The sequence below is a fragment of the Nesoenas mayeri genome, assembly GCF_963082525.1.
Source record: "Nesoenas mayeri genome assembly, chromosome: 2".
Taxonomy (NCBI): domain Eukaryota; kingdom Metazoa; phylum Chordata; class Aves; order Columbiformes; family Columbidae; genus Nesoenas; species Nesoenas mayeri.
Window position 1 is genome coordinate 146950364 of NC_137543.1, and position 14331 is coordinate 146964694.

The following is a 14331-nucleotide window of genomic DNA, read 5'->3' on the forward strand; positions in this document are numbered from 1 at the left end:
CACAGTGAAGGAAAATTTATTGCAATGTCATAGGTATGCAAAATCATTTATTTCTACAATGAATTTCAAGTACAAGCAAATTAATTGTAGAAAAAGTCTTCGACATATCTTAACTGCTAGTCTTTTGAAAGATATAATACTAAAACACACACAAAACTAGGTGTCTTACGAGGTGTGACAAACCAATAATGTAAAAACAAACACAATTTTCCACTGATTTATTTTTGTTATTAAGTTATCCTCATATGAATGAGCTCTGCTATGGAATACAGATGCTAGAAGGAGTAATCATATATTTAAATGTAGCTGCATTGCAAAACAAGTGTGTTGGTAAAAGCTGCTAAAGCATCAGCCATACTTTGCTTTTTCTGTTGCAAGAGCCAATCTGCGAATGTTTGCTATGCAACCAGCTGCTGCCTCCTGCAGAGTTTCGTCTGTGGAGCCCACCATGGCCAGCAAGAGCTTGCGGAAACACAAAAGAGAAACAGCATAAGCAAAACAAATAAGTATGCTATTGTTTAAATAATATTCAAATCATCATCTAGAACAATTGCATGGATTTACTCACACATATAATAAATAAAATACTAAAAATCACATTAACAACACTGTATTATTTATGTATGCATACCTATGTATGTATACTTTTGTATACCTATATGTACTAACATACACATAGAGCATAACACTTTATATTTTAACATATTTTTACCTGTAATTTGATATTTTTGAGTCTGATTTTCTGTTTATTGTATCACGCCTGTCTGTTGGTTGTCACTTGGATTTTTTCTTGTAGGTAGAAACTGCATATGCTTTAACTGCAATAATGGTTTCCCCCAGGTATACTAGTGTATTTGTACATGTTCAAGATATTTAATAAACAAAGCCATACTTTTTTTTTTGGCCTTGATCATGAAACTGGATCCGTGTGAACGGACCCTCGTGTCCCATTGACTGCAGCAGGTTTCTTTATTGTTGGAGCAATCCACTCTCGTTAAACTGCTTGAGGGACACAGATCTGGGCATATAATTCTTAAACATTTGCATGTAAAAGTAAAAAAACAAAAGCTCAAAAAGACGACAAACTTTTGGAGCTGATTCAGCTTCTTAGTCATATGGATTAGATCCTTTACTCTGGAAGTCATTCAATTTTTTCAGTGGAAATTCCCTTGGGTAAGGTGCTGTTCAACACAAGTATGACCTAAGACAGGCCTTCATGATAAAACGTTTTTACATATTAGAAAACCATTAATAATGGGTTTGGATCTCACTTCCTCAGCGTGTTGCAAGTCAGTGATGCAACTGCAAATACAATATATGGTGGAAAACAGAAGACGCTTGCTTAGCTTAAATCAGCTCCACACAATCCTCAGATTTCTGAAAATCTGCCAAGCTTAATGTGCGTTCAGGTATTTTGAAGCTCAGACAGCTCTAATTAAAACCTCTATTTTCAGTCTGCAATACTTAGGATTCTGTGTTCACCCAAACAATGTTGACTCAAACCACAGAGAAATCTGTTATCACTCAACTCCAGTGCATATTTTTCATACAGCTAAAATATTACACGAAATTATGAACTGTTAAATATAAAAGCATAAATTGAATGCAGACATCAAATTCATATGCTACCTTTTTCTAACCTTCCAGCAATCGTGAGGCATGGGCCACAGCTGCACACATATGGCATTTGCTTACAGAGATCAAAGCATTTTATACTTGAGGAAGTATTTGTGTTAGCCAAATGTACAAAACAAGCATCTTGCCAGTCACCTTTCACCCTTTGACCCCTACATCTAACTTAAGGGTGCCTGTGATGGGCCTGAATCATGTCAAAAGAAGTAGTATGTGAATTAAGCATCAATAATAACTTTTCCCAGCAATTCATCCTATAACTTCCGTTAATGTCATTGGATGTCTATGTACAAGTAGCTAGATAAGATTTCTTGAAGTGTGAACACACCTAAAGGGATAAGCCAGAGTTAAACATGAGAAGAAAGGATATGAGAGAGCTTTATATTCTTATTTGCCTGCAAATGTTGGGCCAGGAGTGGCAACCAGAAAGGTCAGTGGAAGTTTCTCCACTGACCTCAACTGGCAGCAAGACCAACTCTGTGTGGTGACAAAGCTGCGCGGCAAAGAACAAAGGCCAGAGTGCAAGTCCTAACAGACACTTCTGGTTTTTTTTCCCCTAAGAATTATGACTGGATGAAGATCCTTCTTCCTTGCTAACTTCCACCAGCAGATTTCTAACCAACTTGAAATGTTTATTTGGATGCCTCACAACTTTCTTGTATAACTTACAGAGGAAAACTTGTCTAGATCCTTCACATCCCTGGCTCAAACCCCAAAATATGTATGCACATACCATTCATATGGTGGTTTTGGTAAAGCTGTAAGTTTCCAATTGAGAGGCAAAGAAACTATATGCTTAATGTGATTATTTACTGCATCTTCACAGACCTAGTAGAGGACTTTCTCAGCATAGCAATGTGGAACTCAAACTTTCAGAATAATTTCAGCATAAGACTTGTTACCAGTTTGTAAGAGCAGAAGTTCATCACAAAACCGATGTTTTGGACATAAATCTTCTACTAGAACTACAGCAAACATAGACCTTTGCCTTCTTTATGACTACATGTTAGGTAGGACTCAATTCAAGGTTATTTACTTATTTTAGCCAACACTTCTCTGCTCAGAAAACTTAGGAAAACAGGTATTTTTCTGTTACTTTCCATGCAGAGCTCAATATTAAGCAATGACAATAGTAGTGGGGAGGGAAACTGTGCTCTTTATTGGAGGTGCATGTTGGAACATCAGGGTTAGGTATCAAAGAACAGCCCACTACAGAATATAGGTTAAAAGTACCCAGAAAGATGTCTAAAGAATTAGTGGTACGAATGCAAACAATGCAAATAGCAATTTTTATAAAGGTATTAAATACCGATTTTTTTTCTTCTGAGTCTGGAGAATCAAGGATCAGTTCTTATCTAATTTGTTGTTCTCCTACAGTGGTAACATCTGTAAGAACTGCTATGTCATACAAAATCCTGTACTACACTGTGTCTCAGGGTTTTCACAGTACTACTTCAAAGAAATATACTTGGAAACAGTCTAATACTGTAGCTGCCCCTGAGGACTGAGGATACACAGCAGCATTTGTCAGTTAACCTACTCCTTTCGTGCTAACAAAAAGGCAGTTGAAGAGAAGATTATTGAAAATGCAAAATATTTCAATATAAGTAGGTAATTCCATATTTAGGAATCTAACTTTGAAGATTTTTATATAGATCCTGACTTAAATGAAACAAAATTTTACTCTTTTTTGTATATACCGAGAAAGTTATAATTCTTTGACTTCCTGACCGTTACTCCTTGACACTTTCATAGGTTCATTTCAATTTACTGGCAATTTGGGTCATGCAATTCAGGTATGGAAATGTATTCATAGAGAGTATACACAGACTATACCCACATATTAGATATATTTGACAAGTCCAAGAAATCTTTTTTTTTCTTTAAATTCCAGTGCACCAGTACAATATAACATGACCTTTTTCTTGATGCAATGCCCTTGAACTTCATGTATCCCTTCCCTTTACTGTTCAGGTATTGTTTTCTGACACATGTAAATGTTAACAGATGCGAGAAGCAGTAAAAAAAGCATGTGGTATAAATGCTTCTTTCTGGCACGTAAGAGGCACTTTCCATAGACAGAGAGAGCACTTGCGGCACTATGTAGCCTTCATTTTCTGTTGGCAGGTACCTATATTCTAAGGCAAGAGTCCAAAATTTTTTGCACAGTTAGCACGTCATACCAGCAAATAAGCACAAATACAAGCTGTTTGGAGAACGTACAGAGCACATGCAGCATTTCTGGGTTCCAAAAGCAAGAGCAATGCACAGCCAAATCATTTGAATATTGAGAACAATTAAGAAGATTTTGCTATTAATATCCCAGCTTTAAAATAGCACAGAATTGTGATACTATATTAGGATTGCACAGTCATAGAGTAATTCAGAATGGAAGGGATCTCAGGAGTTCTCTAGTCCAATGTCATGCTCAAAGCAGGGTCAGCTACAAGGGTAGACCAGGTTGCTCAGAGTTTTATCCAGTCTGACCTTGAAAACCTCCAAGTATGAAGGTGGCACAATCTCTTTGGGCAACCTATTGCAGTGTTTGACTGCAGGTTTTCCCTGCATTCAGTTACTCTTGTTTCAGTTTATGCCTGTTGTGTCATCCTCTTGCTGTGCATCACTGTGAAAAGCCTAGCTCCATCTTTTTGATGACTGACATCCTCGTAGGTACTGGAAGGCTGCTATTAAGTCTGCTTGAAGCTTTCCCTTCTCCAGGTTGAAAAAGCCCAGTTTCTTTAGTTTCTCCTCATATGGCAAATGCTCCAGCTCTTGACCATCCTGGGGATCCTCTGCTGAGCCTAATATGGTTTATCCATGCCTTTCCCATACTGGAGGCCAAAGCTGGGTGCAGTATTCTAGGTGTGGTCTTCCCCCAACATTCTGGCAGTGCTCCTGCCCATACAGTCCAGTATCGTGCCTTCTTTGCTGTCAGGATACATTGCTGGTTAATGTTCTGCATGCTGTCCACCAAAATCTCCATACCCTTTTCAGTAAAACTTTGCGTTTGTCCTTGCTGAATTTCACAACGTTCCTGCTGGCCTGCTCCAGCCTTGCCCAGCCCCTCTGAGCGGTGGCCCTTCCCTTGACTGTATCGAAACTGTCCCCCCTGCCTCAATTGGCAATTTGTTCTCATTGTAAACTGTTTAAGTCCATTGCCTTCCCAAGATCACTGACAAACATGTTAAATGGGACAGGTCTCAACTGAGAGAGCCCTTCAATGCTCCCTTTGTCACCAGCCTCCTTGTAGAGCACAACCCACCAACTACCACTCTCTGAGCTCGATCATCCAACCAGTTTTAATCCATTTGGTTCTTCACCCATCTAGATTATAACACATTGTAACTTGGACAGAACTATGCTGTGGGAAACAGAAACCTTGCTAAAGTCAAGGTAAATGACGGGCACTGCTCTCCTTTCACCTACAAACTTAGACACATAGAGGGCAATCAGGTTGACCTTTGGTAAAACTAAGTTCACTGTTCCAAATCATCTTCTTCTTGTGCCCAAAAAATGTGTTCCAAGAGGACTCCCTCTGTAACTTCCCCAGACATCAGTGAGAAGCTGACCAGTCTGTGGTACCCCGGACTGGAAGGATGAATTGTTGCTCTGAAGACACACTTGGCAAACTATTATTGTTGGGTCTTACACTCTCTGGCATACCAAAGGTGCAACAAAAATGGAAAGTCTTTGACATAACGGGATAAGCCATAATATTTGCTTGCATAGTCACGCATCAGGAACGATGCCACCTTCCCCTGTCTGAAAGCACATGACATGTTTTCAATTGCATGCATAGTACCTTTACCATTACAAAATAAGCAATTGAAAACCTATTATTTCCAACAAGATAAGACAAGCATCAAAATAAGAGCTTGTAAAAGTGTCATTTCAAAATGGGTATGGATCCCTGGATGAGTAAGACTGTAATTAAAGTGGGCTAGTAATTCTCTTTTCTATGAAGATGTCTTTATAGAATTTTTCACTTCTACAAAAGAAGTAACGCAAGGGGATTTGAAAGCAGAAGAAGTGTAGACAAGTTTTGTACCAACAAACCCTGAATATGACAAAATCTCAGATGATAGTGATGTTCCATGTGCTGGTTACAGTACTTTACAACTACTCACTTTGCTTTAGTCACAGTCACTGCAGCTTCCAGACTCAGAGGCAGAAAGCGGGAAAAATAGGGAGTGATGTCTTCAGAAAGAATGGAGTTTTGCATGTATTAATCTTTAAATAAGGGGTTAGTCCCATGATGTGTCTACAGCAAGTTTTTCCAGAACAGTGGAAAGGCAGAACAATGCTGATGGAAAGAGGTTCCAATACAAAAAAGATAAAAGATCAGCCTATTCAACACTCTGGAGTCCTGTGAACATCAAAGCAAATAATGAATAAAGAATAACTATAAAAAAAAGATGCCTTTTTTGTGTTCCTGGCTTCTTTAAGTTTTCTGCCCTGTAAAAGAAATTTTATTTCATTTTTTCTAATGAGAAGGAAATATGGACAAAATCCTTCAACAAGATTCATATCTATACTGGGAAGCTAGTAAGAGTTCACATAGAGCTTAAAATTCCTGGATCTAAAGACATTTACTTAAATACAACATCTTGTAGATTGACATAGCATTTCCAGCTGGTGGTAGGACTTGTCATTTTTTAAAATTTGGATTTAGTATCTGACTTCTTTTACATGCAACATTTCCTGAAGGATGCTAAATTTCTAATACTGTGATCTTCTAATTGCGTAACACTTCTTTTCCAAGAAAGACATTTTTCACACGCTTTTTATAAATCTAACCTAAAACAACAAAAAAAAAAGCTTTAAATAAAAGCATATGGTAGAAGCTTATCCAAGAAAGTATCAGTCTAGATCCAGCCAGCATTTTGCTAACTTTCAACACCATATTGATCACTGGAAAATACTAAAGCACCAAGTTTCAATCTTATGTTATAAATATTCCTATGAAAATGCTTCTCATAAAATTAAACTATAAATAATAAAAAATACTCCACAATCAAAGCATAACGAAGATTAGGCTAAGTCACTGTTTCTAAACTAAAATTCAGGCCAATTTCCTGATTTCCTCTTTCAGTGGAGTGAAAAGGTAAGACAGTATGTACCAGGCACAGCCTCCTAAGAAGAAGATGCTCCTGTAAGTTCTGGGGTGTTCTCTGTTAATTTTGTTTTTCTCAGGTGGCACGAAGAGAATAGATTTCAGACATAAAGTCCGGTCTGTCAGGGAACACTCTGAGCTAGCAGACATACAAAATCCAGTACCAACAAATTCCAGTAGAGGCAGAAGCTGAGCAGGGCAGACCCCGTTGTGTCACTTGCTGTGAGGTGGGAGAAATACTAGGAAGATTGCACCTGGCTCCTCTCCTCCTTCCCCCTTCCCCTTCCCCTTCCCCTTCCCTTCCCCTTCCCTTCCCCTTCCCTTTCCCTTCCCTTCCCTATTTCCTTCCCTTATTTCCTTTCCTTTTGGGGGAATGAGGAGGCCCAAAGGATGCAGCTTGGGCTAAGGTACCCCTGAACACAGTGGTGGTCAGCAGGCTGGCCAGGAGCTCTCTCTTCTTTCCCATCTCCCCCTTCCTCCCTCAGAACGCCAGTGACAGAGCACAGGGCCAGGCAAACCTGGGCATGTTCCACAAACAGGTGTGGGACTGGTTAGGATGAGAACAAACTTGTCTCAATTTGTGGTGCGCTTCCAGACATTAAACCACCTTACCTGTCTCAGGACAGGTGACTTGTCCCCAGCAAGTTACTTTTTGTTACTTTTTCTTATGTGGCTGCCTGGGGTAAAACAGCTACTGGTTAGCTGAATTCCACAAAATGCTGGGAAACAGGGGAGAAAGAAGAGCAGGGCTTGATAGATTCAGTAAAGTATCATGAACATATGATCACTGGTACCTTACCACGGGATGTTTACCACTTCTTTAGAATATACAGCTCTAGTGAACTTCAACTGATTTTATGCCATGATAGATTTGAAGCTGTACCCTCCTGGGTACAGCTTCATTTTTTTGTTTTTTTCCTACCTGCTATCTTCCCCTTTTTGTCTATTTATTTTGCTTGGTCACCTCTTGTATTAGAACTAAAGTGAAAGGTATTTGGGTAAAGGAACACATTTCTCCAACACATCTGAAATTGTGCCTACAACTATTTCTTGAAAAGAAATCCTCTTGATCACACACTAATAAAATACAAAATAAGAATATAACTCTCATATTCTCCAATAAGCTTAAATGTTGCATGGCATTACCTTGGGGAAACACATACAATCTGAAAGCCTAAAGGGAATTACAATACAGTACACACTGTGAAGTACACACACATACTTGCAAGTTTTTATATATTTACAAAATATGAATAAACTCCACAGCTCTCTCTCCACCTCATCTGTATTAATTGTCTATAAGCATATAATTGTTTAGAGAAGGATGCCACCCTTCTGTGCAAAGACATAATAGATGGCCAGAGAACTCTGAATATCAGTGACAAGGAGAAAGTGAACAAAATGCTAAGTGGTGAAATGTAAAATAGTTTAAAAACTGTAAACTCTCAGACCACTTTAAAATACACTAATTTTAAAGGCTTGCGCATCTCAGGTTGTTACCTATAGGACTTCAGATGGATATTTAAAAAAATTTCAGATGTAAATTTAACTAAATATAAACATACCATGCAAAGGTAATGTAGCTAAATAAAACTAGTAATAAAAAAGATTTCTAACCCTTGTTTAAAAGGTAATATGTAACCAATTGGACTCCTTAAAGGCAGACAGTTTGAATCTACATTCAGCTGTAAGATGTTTGGTGCAATATTAAGAAGGAATTCAATCATCATGAACATTCCAATGTACAAAGAGTCTTATGGGATATGAAATTCATCCCACAAAAAGCAATAGGCAGATCTGATAATCCAGAAGTGATGAAGCCCAGGGTCTTACAGCATATTTTTATTTGAACCACTTTCTCGATTTTATTTTTATTTCATTGTAGTTTTCAAAAGAAGATTAACATATAAAAGGCTTTCAGTGGAACAGAGAGAATAAAGAACTTTTTTGTAATCTCAACAGAGTGACATTTTAAAAAAGCTTTTTTCAATTCACTGGAAATTAATTTTATTATAACAGGAGCCTGCTTACTTGCTACATGTAATGGATATTCAAAACAGTAAACTTACGTCACAGAGGTTCCTTTCATAATTTAGCTTGTCTCAGTAACATGTTGGGGACTGTCCTTCCCTGATATTGGTGACAGCCAGATCAATCTTTCTTCCTTGTACTACCTGCTCCCTTTCCATATTAACTGCTTTTTCACCCTTCGCTTCTTTTCCACTTTTACAAGAGCATGACTTCTACCTTGCCTTTCCTTCCCAAATGTTACCGAGGAATATGAAATTGAGAGAGAATTGCTAATTGTTTTTCCAAATTCATAAACATTACTATCAATAAGTGTACTATCATTTTATCTGTTTGTCTATCTCTAGCAGTCATATGAACATCATGTGGAAGTTAACAAGGAGGGATGCAAATAAACTATCAGCAGCAAGTCAGAGGAAAAAAAGGAGGTATAAGCTGTCCGTTAACACTCACATACTGAAGGGTTCTGCCTGACTTCTCAGCAATACTTTGAAAACATGGTGCTCTTTTTTGTTCTCTCTGGTTTGTCTGTATCCCTGAAATGCACTGTCACTAGCCTGTCTTTGAAGACAACATTGAACTCCAGCAAAGAGACACCACAGTTTCAAGACTAGTGTCAGATTTTGCAATGTTTATCTCAAGTTGCATCTTATCTGAGAACAGGATACAAAATCTTTCTGTACTAGTATTTTTAAAGTACATTAGATCTACTGGTATGCATGAACTGACTTCAAACTCTCTCGGTATTCAATTCCAAGTACTGATCTTGATCTCTAAATTTAATATAGCTTTAGGTCCAATGCTCTAAGTATCTGTCTCTCCGCCTATATATGATCATTATAATCAAAAACAGTGGGGTGTTTTTGCTAGTAAACCTTACATATCAAAGTCTGGGGATAAAAGCAGGATGTTCTCACTGTAGATCCATACAACAGCATTTATGTCAAATCACAAGCCAAGGTATTTCAAAGCGCTTTTTTTGTGGCATGCAAGAAGACTGATCTACAATCTCATGTTTTCAGATGTGTGGGTGACAATAGTGCATACATTTACACAAATTAGAACATGAGTGGTATTGTTCATCTTATAATCTGGTTTCAGACTAGTAAATGTACTAGAAAATGTTCAATTAGAACACAGTATAAATAAATGTAGAGATACTATGAACACAGCTCAGCTTTATTCTTACGAATACAAAACTCTGAATGTGATGGAGCAAGAAATGAGCTCGGGCTGTTCATGGGCAAACATCTGTGTATAGTTCACATATTAATTCATATCTATAGATTTAAATGTATGGTATCAGGAAAGAAACAAAAGGAATTACAAACATAGAGTGGAAGATACTTTTCAAGATTGTCAAACTGCCTCTTTTTCTATTATTAGAGAAAAACAAAAGGAATACATTATTTTATACAGAGAAGTCAACTTCCTATAATCAACCCAAATTTCTGAGTCACTTTAGCATTGCTTTATGAACAGAGTCTCATACGGGGGTCATAAAATATATATACTAGTGGAAGTTTGTGTGCTTTCCTTAGGCTGGTGTAGTGGAAAAACGTTACCATGCACACTTATTGTGACAGATAAACGCTTTGGTTCTTTGGTGATTAAAACATAAGGGATGTCTTGAATAATTGCTCCATTCAGGTCATCTTTAATGAAAGCCTTTGTATTTGCACATAGTTGTCTGGAGTGGAGTTAGATATTTTTTAAAAAAGAAGCAAAACATCTCCCCAAAACCACTCAAGGACTCTGTGAGTGGGATTGTGGAAGCGAAGCTTTATGAGATCAGAGATTTTTAAAGACACTTTATAGCCTGTGAGGAAGCAACAATACCTGCCTGCCTCACTTGTGCATGTCAGCCAGCAAATACCAGAGGCCTTGATCTGCTTCCTTCCTTCTCTAAAGATGTAACTATAAAGTAGGGAATGAAAGATTAACTAATAGAAGTTAACTTTAAAACTTTCCTCCAATTAAAGCAAAAGTCTGTTCCTTATCTTTTTTTTAAATTGAGTAATTGCTCAACTTTAATTCCAAGCTTCAGGTTTTGTGGATGTTTTAGGCTTATTCATTTGCCTGGGCTTTTTTAGTTTCATGAAAATATAGTTGTGCTTGGCCAAGTGGAGATTGTAGCCCATGTATAAAGGCTCTGCTAGAGCTGGTTAAAGCATGCAGGTGAAGATGTGAAAATTGATATCCTAAAATCACACAACTCTATGCTTTAAAATAGAAAGAAAAAATTCATGTGGGCCTTCTAGCTGAATGCTACCACTGCAAAAGGTAAAATAGAATCATGATTAATACTCTGAACTCGATACGGTGTTTCCCTTATATCTCAGGTAGGATGAAATGGTTAGAAAGGTTGATTAACTAGCTACCCAAAATATTATTTCATAACACTAATGCTAGCACAACAAGACAATTAACAGCATGTTGGACATACTCGGGGCACACTGACACCTAATTATAACAATATGTGTGTAACATACAATATTTTCAATATGTTACACTGAATATTTTTCTGTCCAAATTGTTTGCAAGGACTATTGCCTTGCCCAAATATATGGACATCTCTCCAGTTCTAACAGGTTTGTTGCTGGCAGTCCCTTTGTATCTGCTGCACGTGTAGTGTACAATACTGCCCAGTGTTTTAAATCCGATGATTTAATGAAAGGTACAACCTTTGCACTGAGCTGTGATGTATTTGCACAGGAGATCCGACCTCCATGGCTCAGCACTGTGAACTGCAGTTTGAAATTGGCTTTTGTCTCTACGACCATGAAGAACTTTATTGTCAGCAAAGTTCGCAACCTCACCATTCGCCATCCTTCCCACTATCATCTATGAAATACCGAACAGCAAGGTCCCTTGGCTGCAAAACTTGATCCGAATTCCTACACTTTTATTCCTGATTTTTACCAATTATTTATCCTGGCTAGGATTTTGCCTTCTCATCACATAGCAGTTTAACTTCTTTAAGAGCTTTTGGTGGAGAGTTCTGTTGAGGGCTTTCTTAAAATCCAAGCCTGGTCAATTCAGCACTTCCAAATAGCAACAGGATTACTGCACATGAATAGACTATACAACTGATGAAAAGATAAAATGCATTGAGAAGCAAAAGACTAACAAAATATTCTCTATACAGTGAATGTCCAGCAAAGACAGTACCAAAGAATGCCAGACCTTCTTTAGATATATACATACTCCATTAGCTTACAATGGCTCTGGAGTCCAGCAATTATCTCTCTTTGGAATTCTGTGAAGGAGCTAATCCAGTCTAATGACTGTTGGATTTGTGCAGATTGCACAGATGCAATGTACAGAGAGAAAAAGAGCAAATTCATCACACACACCTGTGGTCAAGGTAGACAGTATCCAAGACCTGGTGAAAGACAGGACCTCCAGAGCGCAATTCTGATTTTAGGAGCTCTAAATACCTTCTGGAGATTTTTAACCCCTCTGTATTGCCACAGAGCCCTCAGTTACATAACTTAGCCTGAGTCCAGTATTTGGAATTGCTATATGTGTATGGCAGTACGGAAGCACCTTTATGAGTGCCTGCTTTCTCAATCCCATGTCATGGAGAGTTTGTTTTTATTTTCAACACAAACGAACGAGTAGACTATATACAACCTAAAGTCACTTTCTATCTAGTTTTTCAGCTTCTTCAGATTCAAAGGTAACATGTAATTCGCAGTGTATCAGATTCCTTCGGTAATAAAGTTATTGGTTAATATTCTCCTACTTCAACATTTTTTTTCTTCAAAACTTCCAGAGATTAAAAATTATCATGAACTTTCGCAAGAAATCCTGCACTGATTAGCAGCCAATGCAAATACAGCCAATTAGCATACTTGGAGATAAATGCAAAATTAAATAAAATTAAATTTCCAATAAAATGAAATTGTATGGACTTTCACTCTTCATCTAGGAGGAGATATATTTTAGCTTTTATATACCATTAATCATTATATAATCATAACTGCATCAGCAATTCGTAACCTGACCCTGCCCTCACTCAAGTCAGGACAGAACTCTGAGCAGCCTCATGTGCCCAGCAGCCTCGCCAGGTCTTTGCACTTTATGCCAAAGTACAGAACACTGACCAGGAACACTGGAGCCCATCCCATAATCTATACATTGCAAATGGACTTTTCCTTAGGATCTTTATCTTGAAAGTGACAGCAATAAGATATGCCATAGTACTTAAAAGATACCAGAGTGCTCTTCGAAATGGTGACACAGAAGAGATGGCAATGACTGGGGCCTGAAGCCAATTTGAACCAAGTGATTGATTCTACAGGAAGAAGGAAAAAAAAAGGTTTCATAGATGTCAACAATTAATGCATCGTTTGGTACATTAAGGACTCCTGAGTGACAATTCAGCCTCTATTTACACATATATGTGTGTGTATATACATATATATATATATATATCCACCTGTATATTGTTCTTCAGATTTCTTATGTTCAGCTTCCTTGAATAGCTCCTTAAATACAAGGAAACTATTTTTGATCAGTTGAAGGCCAAAACTAATTACCTAGCATTCCATCCGTGTACATCAAGCCCAGTGTCTCTCAATTAAGAAAACTAATTTTAATATCTGACTATTTAGCTAAGATATTATTCAATAAACAGGAAACTATTTTCATTTTCTTCTTTCTTATTATTGCCAAATTAGAAAGAAACATTTTGCATAGTCACAAGGATAAGACTGGTGCGGGGAGCTAAACAATTGCAAGAAGCTGCTCTGTGTATTTCTGTGGTTTGGAAATAGTGCCAAGTCGGAAGGAAAAGACATTCTCTGCATTTTCTAAAGCAAGATAAATACAGAAAAGAAATATAGATGAAAGATGGAACTGCTATCTATGGACTCTGCCAGATTCCTTGGCTTTTTGGCACACCTATTGAAGCTGGCAGACTTAGCCAGGAGCAATCTTTTCCATTAAAAGAAGCAACATATATTTTGGTTTAACATATTTTGTTTGTTCATTTTTAAGCTTCAAAAAATGCCAATTTAAATTTTTTTAATGATTCCTTCTGCACAGTTGGCTGCAATTGCACTTATTTGAAGCGGCTCATTTATCACTAAAAGAGCTGCAGGGCACAGCTACTGTTAAACAGCTCCAACAAACCTACAGCTTAGTGGGACAAGCTTCTTTTTATAAGACTAAAAGATGTTTAAAATGTGCCAAGAGGAGCTTTATGCCAGCCTCTAGGTTTGCTATCCAAATGTTACTAAATCAGAGGTCTCCTGAAGCACAGAGTTTGGGCAAAGATAAGCTGATGTCCCTTAGGCTGCCGGTTGTTCCCATCTGGGATCAGCCAGATTTTAACAGAACACTTGCTACGTATCATAAACTTTAATAATGTGAAATTTTGAAAAATAATCTGAAGTTTGAGGTTTGGTCTGCACTGAAGCCAAACTTCATTACTTTTGGCAATGGTGCAAAAGCAAAATGTCTTACATGTAAGTACCCTACTTTATGAATGATGAAGTTCTGCTTATTATGAAGGTAAAGGCTCACTGGTTTCTGCCTCCTGCAGTGAAACT

General features: G+C 37.7%; 1 protein-coding gene across 1 annotated transcript in view; it reads right to left on the reverse strand.

The window, feature by feature from the left end:
* Positions 1 to 348: 348 nt before the first annotated feature.
* LOC308037625 (outer dynein arm-docking complex subunit 2-like) overlaps positions 349 to 14331 on the reverse strand; it is a gene marked incomplete at its 3' end in the record, with an annotated part of 54063 nt that continues 40080 nt past the window's right edge. The window contains exon 10 of the mRNA XM_080339525.1: positions 349 to 462. Within this exon, the coding sequence (XP_080195651.1) occupies positions 349 to 462 (114 nt within the window). The remainder of the gene's footprint in view (positions 463 to 14331) is intronic.